We start from the raw sequence: 19,132 nt of genomic DNA on the forward strand, positions 1-19,132 counted from the left end.
GTCCAGACAGAAACTTGGCAGAATAGGCGGACTGTTGCTGGTACATACCTCACTAAGTTTGGCTTCTTTAAGGCTCATTTGAAATTCTTCGATGGCTCTGTGAACACTTCTGTGGTTCTCTAAATGTGTTTCCACACTTGGCAAATCGGCTCCCCAATCTCCGTGATCCAATTGAACCTTCAAAGGAAGAGAAAACAATTAAGATTTGGTCTCAAAATATCTACATCGCAAATATCAAAATGTACAGGATAATACGAACAGTACAGTGAATACATGTAGGTCCTCACCTGCATCTCCTCCACCCAGTTGATCAGGTCCTGCACAAAGTTCATGTTGACCTCCTCCTTGGTCATGTTGGGGTCCACTAGCGAGGACTTGCCCAGGGGCTTGCGGATCTGCATGTATTTATGGTGCTGGAGGGATCCCGGATCCATGCCCCCTCCTCCGCCCCCCATATAGGCCTGGATTGACCCGGGCTGCATGCCGCCAGGTGTCATTGCGGGGCTCAGGGCAGGGGTGAGGCCCGGGGTAAAGCTGGAGGTGAAGGTGGAACCGGGAGAGCCCAGGCCTCCAGGGGTGAGGGCTGGGGTGAGGCTGGAGTTGTGGTTCGATGAAGAGAAGCCTGAGTTGAGACTCTGAGAGATGCCTGAGATCATCATCCTGGTCTGTTGGGTCGTCAGGGTGCGTCCTTGACTATACACAGAGGAACACTCTGCCCTCAGCCCCAGCAGGTCGTCACGGAGCTTGGATACCCTGGATCATACACACAACACACAATGATATGTTTAGAAATATAGTTTAATGATTTTTTGATCAGTTTAATGAACATTTCACAACAAATGTTATGTTTATTTACATGTGTTGCATGGCATTTAGAGAAAGCAGTGAGTTTGCACCTTTGAACAAGCCGATCGGAGCAGTAGAACTTCCCGTCCAGTAGAATCTGAATGTCAACCACCTGCTGTCTCAGGTGGTTCTCACATTCCAGAAGGTACCCAGAGACCTCTGCTTCGTTCTGGAACTGGACCCCAGACTCTAGTCTCTTAGCATCCTGAGAAAAAAAGAAAATGTACAAACAGTTGGTGATGTACTTTTCTATTATAAAGTTCAGAAACAATAATGATGTAAAAAAAAATAGACACACAATTTGCCTCATCAAATAAACATCAGTAAAAGCAGGACCTGGAGTATTCTGTGCTTTTGTTGTGAATATGCTGTTTCAATGTATTTTTTTATTTTTTACATTTAACCTTTATTTAACTAGGCCAGTCAGTTAAGAACAAATTCTTATTTACTCACAGACTGCAGGGCAGTTCGTGCTAACGCTAGTTTGTCCTCTCCAGTGACACAGTCCCGCTGGACTCTGGTTGCAATCTGCTGCAACATTTCAAGCCTAAAAGAAAAAATACAATAATTGACATTCATATTAAAGATGTCATTTTACAGAATAAACAACAAAGGTGTGGCACTACAATGGCATCAGTTCCATTTGAAAATCCCATCTGCAGAAAATACATCTACAAACAAACAAACAAGAAAAGCTTGGACAGCCCTGCCGTCTAATAGTTAACATCACCTTGGTCCATACACAGAGTTGTTATTGAGAAACATTGGAAAGACCGCGGTGCTGGAGAGCAGCGGCTCTATGGCTGGTCCTGAGAGAGTGCTGTTGCTCACAGACGAGACAGTGCTGTATCCCATGTTGTATGCCATGTTGTTGTGCATGCTAGAAGACTATAGGACTATACTGAGCCACTCAGAGAATCACAGTAGCTAGCTAATTTCGCTTCCATCTGAAATAGGAAGTCAAGCACAGACAGACACACACACACTCACACGTCCAACTGACACAAAGTGTTTTCTTCTCCCCTTTTTATAGGCCCATCCTTGTCCTCATGCAACGAGGTGAAGAGACAATAAATTAGAACACACCCCTTAAAGAACATGTTGCCGTAGGCCATAGAAGCTCATGGCATTATTTGTACAATTCATTACAGGTTCAGGCAGTAACAGTCAGGGTTGGGTGGGTTACTTTCTAAATGTAATCCATTACAGTTACTAGGTAACTTTCCAAAATTGTAATCAGTGACGTAACTTTTGTATAACTCAAACTCAGTAACGTAATCTGATTACTTTCAGTTACTTTTAGATTACCTTCCCCTTAAGAGGCATTAGAAGAAGACAAAAATGTATATTACAAATTGATAGACATCTATTGCAGGATAAATCAATGTTTACATAGCTGGCCATAAATGGATGTTGCATTTGCTTTATGGGTTGGTTATGTAGGCTTCTTCTAACCCATTTCTTTATACTACTAATTCTCATTTGATTAGGCTATATCTTTAAATTAAAAACAAAGTTTGTCAGATTTCGAGTCATTCCAATTAATTTAATACCCCTTGATCTTCAGTAATAGGTCTTGGTAATATAGATTAGCCAAATTGTTTTACCTGAGCATAACCCAAAAACTAAGGACTTATTAGCCAACTCTGTTGTTTATGATGCTTGTTGTCATGGAGGAGTGATTGTACTCATTGCTTCGAGTCGAAAAATAAATGTTGCTCTCATGGAATAGCATGCTTTTAGCACTACCGAAAAGTGCTGTTTGCATGTGAAAAATGTATGCCATGTTCTGCATTTGCTATAGGCCTATTGTTTGTTTTTGTTGGTGACACTTTGATATCTCGATAATTTACAGCTGTTAAAATCTATCAAAAGTATGCCAATTTGAGCATGTGTCCGTGAGGCGTATGCACATTTTTTTTATTAACACAAATTAAATTGAGCAATAATAGCTCCACTCCTGGTCTTCTTAAATGAAACAGAGGAGTTTAGAAGGGAGGAACTCCCTCAAACCTTTCTTCCATAGGCTGGGATCCACACTATGCAGCTGTTGCAAGAGTGCATTTTCACTGTCTGTCCACATGTCGCAAAAACAATGATTGATAACATGGTAACAGTTTATGGTAACAGGGGTTGTGGCACATACTGTACAACTGGGCTTCTATTGGTTTGCAAAGCCAATAATTATCTACATAATATTACACAACATTATCAGATATCAACGAGCCAGGTGATTTCCAACATAAATAGTACCTGCAGTCCAAAAACCATTCATGCGAGATGTCATGATACGAGTACAATGTGCCTGTGACTGTGCCAGAATATCAGCTTCTAAACAACCTGATGTTGACAAGAAATTACGGGAATACCCACCATCAGCGCTCTAAAGTACCTGAAAAATATCACTGAATGGCTTGAGCCGATAAACTAGGCATGGAATCACAGCACAATTAATGCCTACAAACCTGACAAGACATAGAAAGTGTCTTTTAGGAAATAAATAGATACCTCAGTTTGAAGAACTCAGAATTCAACCAAACCACAGACCACAGCATGTACAATGTTAAAGACCATGTCATTTCATGAACCACAGAATAATCAAATTACTCCACATCCTTAAACAGAAGTTTAGACACAAACGTCTAATTATAAAAGAGGGGGACTTCATGTAACACAAATAAGCAGTTCACCAGAGCACTCACCATTGACCCTTAAACCAATCACTAAATACAGTTTTTCATAGTCATTCTAATCAGACAATTGGGTAAAATCTTCAATCTTAGTTAGCTCACGTACTTACATGGCTGTCATGCAAATACGGGATTATAATTACAAATCATAGTAGTGTGTGGTGCCCCAGCAGCATCAGAAGGATGACCCTTCATACCTGTCCACCTCAGGCCTCAGGCTCTTCTCCCTCTCCAGCATGGCCACGATCAGCTTGCCCCATTCCTTCTCCACATCATTGGGGTGAAACCCCCGAGGCAGCTGGATACGACCAAACTCCATCCACACCTGTCCCCCAACACATTCACAGCAACATCTTAGTTAAGTTCATTGTAGTTTGCTGGTTTGGAAAGCACTTACAGGCTCTAAAGAACAAGTGAGTGTATGTCGGGGTAGCATACCTCCAGCATTTTGTAAAGATGCTTGATTTTGCTCTTCTCGTTTTCTTTCAGCGGGATTTCATTCTCTTTAAACTGCAAGTACTGTGTATAAAGTGCCTGTAAAAATAAAAACATATGTTTTTTTTAAACATTAGTTCAGCGCAAACATAGCCACATATCAGAGAAATAGATTCAATAGAATCAATACATTTTGTCTATGCTATTATACATGCATCTAATATCTGTGTATACTCACACTAGTCTGCTTTGAAATTACTGTACCACACAGAGCTCCTGTTGTATTAGCAGCTATGGACTAATTGAAGTAAACAGAGCTGCTCTCTGACACCTGTCAATATAGCTCGCATTAATATTTCATTTCATTAACATGACGCTACTTATTGGGCCATTTGAAGCCTCAGAGAGCTTGGGCTCCTAGCCTCAGGCTTTCAGGGCCAAGCTCTATAAACTGATATCCAGCTTACTGAAAACCAACCAGACAAACACTCCAGATATTGGAGGCTTATTGGAGGTTAATTCTTGATCAAATTAGGGATCTTTCTACCATTCAATATGGCAGAAAATGTGTTCATTCAAGCTGCATTTGATCTGTAATCACGTTTCTTTTGTGCTTTACCTTTAGTTCCACTGGGTTGTTAGGGAACGCTCTGTCTGACATCAATCCCACGTTGTGTTTGGTCCATTGGATCAGGTAATTCACCATGTTCTGGTACTCTACCCATTTGATATCAACATCCTGTTAAGAAAGAAAATATCAGTTTTAATCAATACATTGGCTCATGTAGGGATGTGTGCATTTTCTAAAAGGATTAAGTTCTTGGGGTAGAGCGTATTTTGAGCGTATTTCAAGTCGTTCAAGCAAGACATCCATAGGGCAACTTGTCATAATATTTATTTGAACAGTTGGTGCTATACAAACTTAACTACAAAAATAAGTAGTTAAGACTATTTGCTGTGGTTATTACTGTACACACATCTCAGCATTCTTCCATAGCCTTTAAAACATCCTGCTCAGCCTTACAGTATTTGCCTCAACAAAGCCCGATTGAAAAAAATGCCTTCCATTAGACATATGAGTGACGCAATGGAATGCATATTTGCATATAACATCTGTGCCCAATCCCAGCCAAGAATCATGTTTCGAATAAAAGTCGAGATCCAAGTGAAGAATACAGTCAAGAAAGTATGCCAAAGGTAAGCCAAAAATACTTGTCACGGATGTGAATTCAAAGGATCTGTGTGAAATATACAGTTGAAGTCGGAAGTTTACATACACCTTAGCCAAATACATTTAAACGCACAATTCCTGACATTTAATCCAAGAAAAAAGTCCCTGTCTTCGGTCAGTTAGGATCACCACTTTATTTTTAGAATGTGAAATGTCAGAATAATAGTAGAGAGAATGATTTATTTCAGCTTTTATTTCTTTCATCACATTCCCAGTGGGTCAGAAGATTACATCCACTCAATTAGTATTTGGTAGCATTGCCGTTACAATGTTTAACACTGGGTCAAATGTTTTGGGTAACCTTCCACAAGCTCCCCACAATAAGTTGGGTGAATTTTGGCCCATTCCTCTTGACAGAGCTGGTGTAACTGAGTCAAGGTTTGTATGCCTCCTTGGCCGCACACGCTTTTTCAGTTCAACCCAGACATTTTCTATAGGATTCAGGTCAGGGCTTTGTGATGGCCACACCAATACCTTGACGTTGTTGTCCTTAAGCCATATTGCCACAACTTTGGAAGTATGCTTGGGGTCATTGTCCATTTGGAAGACCCATTTGTGACCAAGCTTTAACTTCCTGACTGATGTCTTAAGATGTTGCTTCAATAAATCCACATAATTTTCCCCTCTCATGATGCCATCTATTTTGTGAATTGCACCAGTCCTTCCTGCAGCAAAGCACCCCCACAACATGATGTTGCCACCCCGTGCTTCACGGTTGGGATGGTGTTCTTCGGCTTGCAAGACTCCCCCATTTTTCCTCCAAACATAACGATGGTCATTATGGCCAAACAGTTCTATTTTTGTTTTATCAGACCAGAGGAAATTTCTCCAAAAAGTACGATATTTGTCCCCATGTGCAGTTGCAAACCGTAGTCTGGCTTTTTTATGGCGGTTTTGGAGCAGTGGCTTCTTCCTTGCTGAGCGGCCTTTCAGGTTATGTCGATATATGACTTGTTTTACTGTGGATATAGATACTTTGTACCAGTTTCCTCCAGCATCTTCACAAGGTCCTTTGCTGTTGTTCTGGGATTTGCACTTTTAGCACCAAAGTATGTTCATCTCTAGGAGACAGAACGATTCTCCCTCCTGAGCGGTATGACGGCTGCGTGGTCCCATGGTGTTTATACTTGCGTACTGTTGTTTGTACAGATGAACGTGGTACCTTCAGGCATTTGAAATTGCTCCCAAGGATGAACCAGACTTGTGGAGGTCTACAATTTTCTTGCTGAGGTCTTGGCTGATTTCTTGTGATTTTCCCATGATGTCAAGCAAAGAGTCACTGAATTTGAAGATAGGCCTTGAAATACATCCACAAGTACACCTCCAATTGACTCAAATGTTGTCAATTAGCCTATCAGAAGCTTCTAAAGCCATGACATAATTTTCTGGAGCTGTTTAAAGACCCAGTCAACATAGTGTATGTAAACTTCTGACCGACTGGAATTGTGATAAAGTGAATTATAAGTGAAATAATCTGTCTGTAAACAATTGTTGGAAAAATTGCTTGTGTCATGCACAAAGTAGATGTCCTAACCGACTTGACAAAACTATAGTTTGTGAACAATACATTTGCGGAGTAGTTGAAAAACGAGTTTTAATGACTCCAACCTAAGTGTATGTAAACTTCCGACTTCAACTGTACATGCAGTGATTAATTTAACATGGTGATAATCACATTCATAAAAACACATGTTACTGTGTTCGCTTTCAAGAGGAAAGTACACTGCAGTCAATGGCTTAAAAGGTATAAGTCAACCCATGCTGTTAATAGGAATATGCTGCTGTGTATTGAGCTGAAATTTGCTTTCATTATATATATATTTTTTTGAAATACAAAACTATTTTATTAACTATAATTGCGTAGGAGATTTAAGTGTGCTGTACAAGAATCTGTTCATCATGTACGTACATTTGCATTGATGCCGTCAACACCATCAGGTACTTTAGGGAAGACATCATACATTGTGGAGACGTATGTGATGACCGACTTCTCATCAGGAGACTGCACATCCACGTCTGGCGAGAAAAGGTGAAATTAGATCAAATACACAACACAGTAATCATAAGGTACAGTACATGATACCAGAAAGTATTTAACATCAGACATGAATACTCTGGGCTATTTGAATCCTATTTATGCCATATGCTTGTTGTGTCGTTTTCATTTTGTAAAGCATCTAATAAAACAAATAGCAGCCAGTACAACTGTAGGATCTTAATTTGAGGCAGTTTGCTACAGCAGGAAAATAATCCCGCAGCAACCTGAAATGTCAAATATTATGTGAATTATAATTAATGGGAATATTTTTTAGAGGTTAATACATTTTTCATAAGGGAAAATAAACTCTAAATTTGGAAATTACAAAGTTTAAAAGCCATTTTAAAGCTTAAATACACTACAAGTTACACATTGCCTGCACTGCAGGAAAGTTCTCCTGCAGCACGGTGATCAAGTGAAGATCCTGCATCTGTAAGTAAAGCTGTGTTTAGAAGTCATTCCCCACTCGGGTAATAATGCATTGCATTTCTTCAAGCTGAGGTGTTAATGGCAAATGTTTTATGGCAAATGTTTACCTGCTGTGTCAAACAAACTGTTACGGACGAGCATGTGGATAAACAGAACAACTCACCCTCGGGGTCCAGTAGTCTGGCCACCCCAAGCCGTTCAGCCACACCAAAGGCCTGTTCTAAGTTTGACCGGCTAGTCTGATCCGACACTCTGCCCATATCCACCAGATCAGGTCTGCAAAGGAAGAGAACATACTAATGGGAGCTCATCTGTTTAATGAAATGTTAATATGTGATAACATTGTTTTGGAAGTGGAAGAGCACAAACGTAGTATTTTGGTAAATAATAATTTAGGGTGGTTTGCATTTGTTATGTTTTAGGTTATTTCAGCTATTTCAGCACACACTATTCTTCTTGAAGTATGTTGGTATTAGTAAGGAACTTCCCATTGAAGAAAACATATTTGTTTGTAGGAAAGTTTTAGTGTGAGGAAAAAAATAGTTAGCAATGCAAAATGAGCCTGTAATATAATGTACTTTTATCCTGTAAATGGTAAGCTAACTACAGAGGAAATGCCTCGGGACGCAGTGCAGTCCCCGACTTTCCAGAGAAATAAATACGTGTTTGCACAAGAGCCAAACACAGTCAGGCCAGCCAAAAAGAGGTCAATGGTTAAGTTAAACAATTCCACATGACCCACATATACGTCAATAACTTGTGTTGAGTTATGTGTCTATTGAACTTGAGAAGGCTAGGACTGCAAATAGTGATGTGACATTCACCATAACAAACAAAAGGGGGGCGGGAGAAAGGAGAAATACCTTTCCATCTACTGCAGTCTATTTCATATCATTTTAGGTCAGTCCAACAAGGTAGAATATACAGGGTCTGAAATCCGATATTGTCTAACTGAAAATCCAACCACTAAGTGCTGCCTTATTGAGTTGATGGGAAACAGAGAAGTCCAAGACTCAAAATGTGGTGGTGAATCACAGACGTGACTTAGCAAAAGACACAAAAGTAAACAAAGGAGGAAAATAGTTATGTTCTTATGAACTGTAAATTGTTGCTGTTATACCCTGGAAATATACTCATATGAGATGATATTCCAGTTAAACCCTGATGAAAGACTAACTACATTTAAAAAAAAAATATATCCCTAAAAAAGCATTGTAAAGCAAACAATAAGTCCACTGTGCTGGAATTTAAATTAAATATAGGGATTGGTCTCTTTTTCAGATACAGGTTCCGTATATCAAGTGTTACCTGTATTTATGAATGATGGTGTTACCTGTATTTGTAAATGGTGTTGTACCTGTATTTGTGAATGGTTTTGTAACTGTATTTGTGAATGGTTTTGTAACTGTATTTGTGAATGATGGCATTTCCTGTATTTGTAAATGGTGTTACCTGTATTTGTGAATGGTGGCATTTCCTGTATTTGTAAATGGTGTTACCTGTATTTGTGAATGATGGCATTGCCTGTATTTGTAAATGGTGTGACCTGTATTGTGAATGATGGCATTTCCTGTATTTGTAAATGGTGTTACCTGTATTTGTGAATGATGGCATTGCCTGTATTTGTAAATGGTGTTACCTGTATTTGTGAATGGTGGCATTTCCTGTATTTGCAAATGGTGTTACCTGTATTTGTGAATGATGGCATTGCCTGTATTTGTAAATGGTGTTACCTGTATTGTGAATGATGGCATTTCCTGTATTTGTAAATGGTGTTACCTGTATTTGTGAATGATGGCATTGCCTGTATTTGTAAATGGTGTTACCTGTATTTGTGAATGGTGGCATTTCCTGTATTTGTAAATGGTGTTACCTGTATTTGTGAATGATGGCATTGCCTGTATTTGTAAATGGTGTTACCTGTATTGTGAATGATGGCATTTCCTGTATTTGTAAATGGTGTTACCTGTATTTGTGAATGATGGCATTGCCTGTATTTGTAAATGGTGTTACCTGTATTTGTGAATGATGGCATTGCCTGTATTTGTAAATGGTGTTACCTGTATTTGTGAATGATGGCATTGCCTGTATTTGTAAATGGTGATACCTGTATTTGTGAATGATGGCATTTCCTGTATTTGTAAATGGTGTTACCTGTATTTGTGAATGATGGCATTGCCTGTATTTGTAAATGGTGTTACCTGTATTTGTGAATGATGGCATTTCCTGTATTTGTAAATGGTGTTACCTGTATTTGTGAATGATGGCATTTCCTGTATTTGTAAATGGTGTTACCTGTATTTGTGAATGATGGCATTGCCTGTATTTGTAAATGGTGTTACCTGTATTTGTGAATGATGGCATTGCCTGTATTTGTAAATGGTGTTACCTGTATTTGTGAATGATGGCATTTCCTGTATTTGTAAATGGTGTTACCTGTATTTGTGAATGATGGCATTTCCTGTATTTGTAAATGGTGTTACCTGTATTTGTGAATGATGGCATTTCCTGTATTTGTAAATGGTGTTACCTGTATTTGTGAATGATGGCATTGCCTGTATTTGTAAATGGTGTTACCTGTATTTGTGAATGATGGCATTTCCTGTATTTGTAAATGGTGTTACCTGTATTTGTGAATGATGGCATTGCCTGTATTTGTAAATGGTGTTACCTGTATTTGTGAATGGTGTTAGCTGTATTTGTGAATGGTGTTACATGTATTTGTAAATGGTGTTACATGTATTCTGGTCAGCGGGGTGGTGGCACCGGGATCCTCATCTCTCCCAAGTGGTCATTCTCTCTTTCTCCCCTTACCCATCTGTCTATCGCCTCCTTTGAATTCCATGCTGTCACAGTTACCAGCCCTTTCAAGCTTAACATCCTTATCATTTATCGCCCTCCAGGTTCCCTCGGAGAGTTCATCAATGAGCTTGATGCCTTGATAAGCTCCTTTCCTGAGGACGGCTCACCTCTCACAGTCCTGGGCGACTTTAACCTCCCCACGTCTACCTTTGACTCATTCCTCTCTGCCTCCTTCTTTCCACTCCTCTCCTCTTTTGACCTCACCCTCTCACCTTCCCCCCCTACTCACAAGGCAGGCAATACACTCGACCTCATCTTTACTAGATGCTGTTCTTCCACTAACCTCATTGCAACTCCCCTCCAAGTCTCCGACCACTACCTTGTATCTTTTTCCCTCTCGCTCTCATCCAACACTTCCCACACTGCCCCTACTCGGATGGTATCGCGCCGTCCCAACCTTCGCTCTCTCTCCCCCGCTACTCTCTCCTCTTCCATCCTATCATCTCTTCCCTCTGCTCATACCTTCTCCAACCTATCTCCTGATTCTGCCTCCTCAACCCTCCTCTCTTCCCTTTCTGCATCCTTTGACTCTCTATGTCCCCTATCCTCCAGGCCGGCTCGGTCCTCCCCTCCCGCTCCGTGGCTCGACGACTCATTGCGAGCTCACAGAACAGGGCTCCGGGCAGCCGAGCGGAAATGGAGGAAAACTCGCCTCCCTGCGGACCTGGCATCCTTTCACTCCCTCCTCTCTACATTTTCCTCCTCTGTCTCTGCTGCTAAAGCCACTTTCTACCACTCTAAATTCCAAGCATCTGCCTCTAACCCTAGGAAGCTCTTTGCCACCTTCTCCTCCCTCCTGAATCCTCCTCCCCCTCCCCCTCCTCCCTCTCTGCAGATGACTTCGTCAACCATTTTGAAAAGAAGGTCGACGACATCCGATCCTCGTTTGCTAAGTCAAACGACACCGCTGGTTCTGCTCACACTGCCCTACCCTGTGCTCTGACCTCTTTCTCCCCTCTCTCTCCAGATGAAATCTCGCTTCTTGTGACGGCCGGCCGCCCAACAACCTGCCCGCTTGACCCTATCCCCTCCTCTCTTCTCCAGACCATTTCCGGAGACCTTCTCCCTTACTTCACCTCGCTCATCAACTCATCCCTGACCGCTGGCTACGTCCCTTCCGTCTTGAAGAGAGCGAGAGTTGCACCCCTTCTGAAAAAACCTACACTCGATCCCTCCGATGTCAACAACTACAGACCAGTATCCCTTCTTTCTTTTCTCTCCAAAACTCTTGAACGTGCCGTCCTTGGCCAGCTCTCCCGCTATCTCTCTCAGAATGACCTTCTTGATCCAAATCAGTCAGGTTTCAAGACTAGTCATTCAACTGAGACTGCTCTTCTCTGTATCACGGAGGCGCTCCGCACTGCTAAAGCTAACTCTCTCTCCTCTGCTCTCATCCTTCTAGACCTATCGGCTGCCTTCGATACTGTGAACCATCAGATCCTCCTCTCCACCCTCTCCGAGTTGGGCATCTCCGGCGCGGCCCACGCTTGGATTGCGTCCTACCTGACAGGTCGCTCCTACCAGGTGGCGTGGCGAGAATCTGTCTCCTCGCCACGCGCTCTCACCACTGGTGTCCCCCAGGGCTCTGTTCTAGGCCCTCTCCTATTCTCGCTATACACCAAGTCACTTGGCTCTGTCATAACCTCACATGGTCTCTCCTATCATTGCTATGCAGACGCCACACAATTAATCTTCTCCTTTCCCCCTTCTGATGACCAGGTGGCGAATCGCATCTCTGCATGTCTGGCAGACATATCAGTGTGGATGACGGATCACCACCTCAAGCTGAACCTCGGGAAGACGGAGCTGCTCTTCCTCCCGGGGAAGGACTGCCCGTTCCATGATCTCGCCATCACGGTTGACAACTCCATTGTGTCCTCCTCCCAGAGCGCTAAGAACCTTGGCGTGATCCTGGACCACACCCTGTCGTTCTCAACTAACATCATGGCGGTGGCCCGTTCCTGTAGGTTCATGCTCTACAACATCCGCAGAGTATGACCCTGCCTCACACAGGAAGCGGCGCAGGTCCTAATCCAGGCACTTGTCATCTCCCGTCTGGATTACTGCAACTCGCTGTTGGCTGGGCTCCCTGCCTGTGCCATTAAACCCCTACAACTCATCCAGAACGCCGCAGCCCGTCTGGTGTTCAACCTTCCCAAGTTCTCTCACGTCACCCCGCTCCTCCGCTCTCTCCACTGGCTTCCAGTTGAAGCTCGCATCCGCTACAAGACCATGGTGCTTGCCTACGGAGCTGTGAGGGGAACGGCACCGCAGTACCTCCAGGCTCTGATCAGGCCCTACACCCAAACAAGGGCACTGCGTTCATCCACCTCTGGCCTGCTCGCCTCCCTACCACTGAGGAAGTACAGTTCCCGCTCAGCCCAGTCAAAACTGTTCGCTGCTCTGGCCCCCCAATGGTGGAACAAACTCCCTCACGACGCCAGGCCAGCGGTGTCAATCACCACCTTCCGGAGACACCTAAAACCCCACCTCTTCAAGGAATACCTAGGATAGGATAAGTAATCCTTCTCACCCCCCCCCCCCTTAAATGATTTAGATGCACTATTGTAAAGTGGCTGTTCCACTGGATGTCAGAAGGTGAATTCACCAATTTGTAAGTCGCTCTGGATAAGAGCGTCTGCTAAATGACTTAAATGTAAATGTAATGTATTTGTAAATGGTGTTACCTGTATTTGTGAATGGTGTTACCTGTATTTGTGAATGGTGTTGTACCTGTATTTGTAAATGGTGTTGTACCTGTATTTGTGAATGGTGTTACCTGTATTTGTAAATGGTGTTACCTGTATTTGTGAATGATGGCATTGCCTGTATTTGTAAATGGTGTTACCTGTATTTGTGAATGATGGCATTGCCTGTATTTGTGAATGGTGTTACCTGTATTTGTAAATGGTGTTACCTGTATTTGTAAATGGTGTTACCTGTATTTGTGAATGATGGCATTGCCTGTATTTGTGAATGGTGTTACCTGTATTTGTGAATGGTGTTACCTGTGTTTGTGAATGATGGCATTGCCTGTATTTGTGAATGGTGTTACCTGTATTTGTGAATGGTGTTACCTGTGTTTGTAAATGGTGTTACCTGTATTTGTGAATGATGGCATTGAACAGCCTCCCGTCCCTCCAGGAGGTGGTGAAGTTGTTACAGCGTACGCCCACGTAGCCCTCGGTCATCTGCTGGGACCACATCAGCAGCCGCTCCTTGGCTGTCATGTCCTCCGACTCCCCGCAAACATGGATCTCAGAGATCTGGAGAGGAACAACACAAACAAGTTATTATTAGGAACAACACAAACTAGTCATTACACCTACATCACCATCAAACACCTAAATTACCATCAAGCATATGGGTGAGACATATTATATCTGGAACAATAAAGTATATCATACCTCATGGAAATACTTCAGATGTTAGGAACATATGTTTGAATTGGGAGCCTTTCTAGAGTCACAGATAGAATAACTAATAACAACATAAATGTGCTAAATTCATTATATTGTGTTGAATGAATACACACATGATAGATGTCTGCACCAAATTCATATAGCTACACCTCAATAATTCCTTATTTGGTTCATACTGAATCAGTGTCCCTATTGGACATCTCAAATTGTCAGCTGGATAATAAATCATCTATTCGTTGGCACATCTTAAAGAGTGAGGGTACGATGATCTTAAACCAAACACATTCCCCTGACGTTTCAACACAGTCGAAATCAGGAAGCAATTCCATGTATCTATGCTGGAGGAAAAACATGATCACCTCTGACCTTGACAACAGGAAGTGACCTTCGAACCTCTTCGTGCTGTGTTGTCATGCTTCATGTTGCGCTAGGCACTGCTGACCTAGCTACACTTTAACAATCATTGACTAAGCAAAATGATGGTAGCACTTTATTTGAAGTCCCAAATATATGGTTTGTAGATGTTCAGTATACCGTATGTTCAACTAACTGTCAACAAAACTCCAACTACCCATTAACCTTCGCCCTAAATCTGTCCCAAACCGGTGAGCAAGCAAAAATGGACATTGAAATTGGGGTTGAATGTGAGTAACACGACATATTGTAGCAGTCATGTTCAGTAGATTTGGGGCATACTAAAAAGATGATGCTATGTGCTGCCAGATTGACCACTAATTTGTGTAAAAATTGCCATCAAGCATATGGGTGAGACATATGATATCGGGAACAAATGACCCCAAGGTTGTTGCACTTTCCTTTACTTGGAATTACGTCATGGAAAATAGTGGTCTCGCTGTGATAAGCTGCTTCCTTTGGTATTTTACCTTTAGAATCCGAAAGCTGGGAAATCTAGTAGCAAAACAAAGACACTGATATAAGCTGTGTCTTAGAAGTAAGGAGCGGGAGAGTTGTATGGACCTGAGCAATCAAAACATCAACATTTCAACGAGAATCAAAGAGAACAAATAACCTTTCCAAATGCCAGCTGTTTATCACTGAGGTATACAACATTTTAAAGATCAAAAAACAGTTTAGAATCTGGTTTGACATAATGGGTAGAACCTCAGTAGCCAAGCTCGAGCAGAGGTGAGGCTCACAAGAAACACTGCTGTGTGAAATAACTTGTGAGGAGAATCATAGCAGTGAAACAAGCTAATTAACTACTCAGAGCTTTGTAATTATCTCTATGTCCATGTGTTGTGGCTTTGTAGGCTGTATATTACAGCTCCACATCACAGCATGTGATGATGCCAGTTATGTTGTTGTTTGACTCAAAGGGAATGTTAGACTATGTCATAGTACAAGTATAGTTGTCTTCTGAATGGTTTTAGAGAGCAAATGGCGGTTAGCAGTCTGCCAGTACAGCATACGGAAACATTGTGCCGTGAAGTCCAATCACACATCAACACAAACACTGTCTCCATGCAACACCTCTGCAATAAAACAACACTTCATAGAATAATGAAAACATACGAAAGCAAAGATCATGTTTGCTATTTCAGAATAACATCTGTATCATGTAAGGGGAACCAAACCAAGCCACCAGTTGTACAGTATTACAGAGTTACTGATACAGTAGCACATTACATGTTGGTCCACACATGTTGGCTGGCTATAAATAGCCTGCACTTAGTTTACCTCTTGTTGGGCGGATGTACACTTGGCAGATGCTTGGAGAGGCTCCAGATAATCTGGAGAGCGGGACCCTCCATCACAACAGCTGTGAAACCTCCTCCTCCTCTTCCTGTGCACTTGAGTGCTCCATATGATTTTGGGGAGCCCTTCTAGGTTCCCAGATAGGTTGTGATCTCCGCCTCCTCTCAGGGTCCGGAGCATATGCTCCACGGCTCCGAATGTCACCGCCCGCCTCAGCTGCCTATGTAGCAGCTTCTTTTCCAGCAGACCATCCTTAGGAGTGATACTCCTGGAGGTCTTGGTGATGCCATGAAGCTTTTCCTCTCTGTCTGTCTGGTGTGCAGAAATCCATCCAGATCGCAATGCTAACTTCTTCCCAAGAGGAACTTTGGGGACCTCCCCAACATACACCCCTTTGCTGATACTTCCTAGTCTAGGTCTGGGTGTCTCCCCTTCTGGTGCCCAAGCCTGGCTCTCCCTGATGCTCCTGTCTGCTCCATGCTGGAGCTCTACCCTTCTGGGGATATCCTCCTCACTCTGGACACTTTCTCCTCCTCGGCTCCGGAGGGATTCCGGCCGCTGAAACTCCCCCGATTTCCTCTTCTTCTTCCTCTGGAAGTAGCGCCGGCCGCGGAGCTCTTTGGAATCAGGGCTGAGCGGAGCTTTGGTGGGGTCCACATAGCATTCCTCCTTGGGGCCCCGCACACAGCCACACACATTGCCCATGACTGTCAGTCCTACGTTCCCTTTCTATAAACAGCGTTAAGTTCCTTCTAATTTCACGCTGGGATTCCGTGAGTGAACTTAACTTGATCCAAAGCTCTGTTATTCCACCAAGAGGCAGCCATAGTTTTCCTCCAAGGGGGCGGAGAGGAAGCTACAGCAGGCAGCCTGGCAGCAGACACAAACACCCCTCCCCTCCACACAGAGCTGGGTTAGCTGGAGCGAGAAAGTCTGTCTGTCTCCCAGAAGAAGCTAAAATGTCCCAGGCACTTCCTTCTATCACTCCTTTCTTCTGTGATTGCTCTCCTCTCAACTCTGCTCTGCTCTCAGGAATCGTCTCTCAGTCTCTGACCTTTGAAACGTTTCCCTGTCCCGGCTAATCCAACAACACCATAAATGCACTGCAGGAGAGGCAGAGGCACAGCCACGTCCCACACGTTTCTACTTCACAGCTCAAAGAAAGAGAAACAGTCCTGGTTCCTGTTTTGGTCTGTCCTCCTGTGATGTCCTCCTCATCTGAAGTGTAAACACGGGCACCTCCAGAACCCCTTCGGGTGTTAAGTTTCCCCAAATGTGCCTGTCTGTAACGAGGCTGCCGGTCTGAGGAGGGCGGAGGGAGCGAGGTGCGGCAGCGGGACAGGATCAGATGGCTCTCGGTTTTCTGCTCTGCCAGCTGATGACCACTGATTACACCGTATGGGAAAACTTTGCTCAGAAAGTTGGCCTAACCTGATAGGCCGTACCAAGCAGAGAGAATCCCTGCCTATCATAGGGCTTTAAAAATAACAGGGCAGCATGTGTCAACAAAAGCAGCCGATGCAAATCCTGCTAGGCTAACAAAGCACTTTCCCTTTGCCTATTAATCAAACTGTATACAATCTCAAAGCCAGAGGTGAGGCTTGAGTCCAATGGTTTAAACAAACACTATTATCCAATCGGTCCATTGCCATCCTATTTCAAATGGGGGCAAATACAGTATACACTTTGCACAGGACGTGACACATGTAAATGACCTATGGAACAAACATAATGATTAGATTATATGTCATTATATATGTGACATATGTAGCCATGAAAGGCTTATAAAGCTTGTGTTTTTTTCCCTCAATATTCAACAAAATATTCCGAACAACCACAAGTGAGTTGACAAATTGAGCTAAATTGGCAAGGCTTCAGGATGAGTGTTGATTGAAATAGTATAAATCATTTCTTTGCAGAGCCCAACTAAAAATAACTGTCCCACCAGGCTCTGGCTCTATTCTGACGGCAGTGACATTTCCCCTGAAGGTTACAGTCTTCTAGGCCCTGCAGTTTACATACTGTATACCTGGCTGGTTGCAGTACACACACAATACACAGTTTACTTAACACAAAAGCAAAAGTACTTGATCAACCACAACACATGAGCAGCCTATTTTTACTTTCATAGAAATCTACTTACTATGTAAATGTTCATATTCATTCATGTGGTGTTTCAATAATATCAGAGTTTTGAAAAACTGTCATTTGTCATTCATTGCAACCCAATGTGGAAAATGTAATTACAGTCTTTCAGCATCGAATAGTCTTAAAGTAGAGGCATATATTTTGCTGACTCATCTTAGCCTTTTTTTTTTTTTGCAAAGTCATCATACTTTATCCTGTCATTCATTTTATCCACCTGTCTAACATGATGTTAGTGCTCCCTGCAAATAGCTCTGTCTTTAATCTCTTGTTTGATCTGCCAATGACAAAGGCCAGAGAGGGGTGGAAGGATGGAAGGATGGAAGAGAGAGAGACGTGTACATTATGTTGAGATGGAAGACATCATCCTGTCACATTCACCTGTTTTATCTACCCTGGTGAATCAAGTCAAAGCCTCCACATTTGTTTTCGTGTGCCTCTCCGGACCTCAGTTTATTGAGACATCTAACAGGACCTTGACCGTAACCCTTGGAGACCTTGACTGTCAGTCAGACGACACTGCAGAGACCAAAGAGCTACAGTATGGAGCATCGTCATGTATTCAGGTTTCACTGCAGTTATTCACATGAAAGGAAGACAATGCACCAGTCTTCTCAATGCCTTGTCCCGAGGGGGATATGCAATATGCGTCCCATTGTAGGGAATACCACAGGGACTTCAATGTATTCAGTATGTAAACGCACCTGGGAGACGACTTCGGAAACCAATTGTCAACAAGAGGTAATAGTCTGAAACACTTCTGTATAACTTCAATCGCTACAGTTTATAGCTTCAGTTCCTATCAAACCATAGCAAGTGACGGATGAATGACACATTCTCAGAAGACATTCTTAAAAGAAAAAATATCAGAGAAGTAACACAATGTCATTGGATGAGCATGACCGAATGGCTGGATCATCATACTAAAGGTAATGTCAACTTAGTCCTTCCAAAACCTTTTCGATAGAGTCACGTAGCATCCAAACAGGGTTGGGTTCATCGCTATGTCACATTGTGTTTCTGCCAGCTGGGCTTAAACCCCACACATAACTGATCAACATTTTCTCCCTCTGTGCCCTGCAACCCTGCAAAATCAAGAATCTACAGGTCCATAGCTACTAGCTAGTACAAATGCCCAACGGCTTGCATGAGTGACAGGGGCAGGTGTAGGCACACATCACCCAAGCTACCTGTCAGGATGTTTTATGATTCCAAGCCATAAGAAAAAACGTTAATTATTCTTCAACAAGCACTTAAAATGATTCACTTTCAAAATATTCAGTCTTTTTTTGTGTTTTTACCAGACCTCGATGAGTCT

At 42.6% G+C, this 19,132-nt stretch overlaps 1 protein-coding gene across 4 annotated transcripts in view; it reads right to left on the reverse strand.

The window, feature by feature from the left end:
• dst (dystonin) overlaps nucleotides 1–19,132 on the reverse strand; it is a 182,712-nt gene that overhangs the window by 105,657 nt on the left and 57,923 nt on the right. For 2 of the 4 annotated variants that reach the window (XM_064933862.1, XM_064933863.1), the window contains exons 7-16: nucleotides 13,631–13,797; nucleotides 7,833–7,945; nucleotides 7,112–7,218; nucleotides 4,591–4,710; nucleotides 3,975–4,070; nucleotides 3,734–3,861; nucleotides 1,300–1,393; nucleotides 897–1,051; nucleotides 288–753; nucleotides 49–177 (exon numbers count right to left, since the gene is read on the reverse strand). In XM_064933862.1, coding sequence (XP_064789934.1) covers nucleotides 49–177; nucleotides 288–753; nucleotides 897–1,051; nucleotides 1,300–1,393; nucleotides 3,734–3,861; nucleotides 3,975–4,070; nucleotides 4,591–4,710; nucleotides 7,112–7,218; nucleotides 7,833–7,945; nucleotides 13,631–13,797 — 1,575 coding nt within the window. Of the gene's footprint in view, nucleotides 1–48; nucleotides 178–287; nucleotides 754–896; nucleotides 1,052–1,299; nucleotides 1,394–3,733; nucleotides 3,862–3,974; nucleotides 4,071–4,590; nucleotides 4,711–7,111; nucleotides 7,219–7,832; nucleotides 7,946–13,630; nucleotides 13,798–15,651; nucleotides 17,033–19,132 lie in introns of those variants that run through there. The other 2 variants (XR_010451380.1, XM_064933861.1) reach the window with 2 other exon arrangements.

Source organism: Oncorhynchus masou, chromosome 24 (assembly GCF_036934945.1).
Source record: "Oncorhynchus masou masou isolate Uvic2021 chromosome 24, UVic_Omas_1.1, whole genome shotgun sequence".
Taxonomy (NCBI): Eukaryota; Metazoa; Chordata; class Actinopteri; order Salmoniformes; family Salmonidae; genus Oncorhynchus; species Oncorhynchus masou.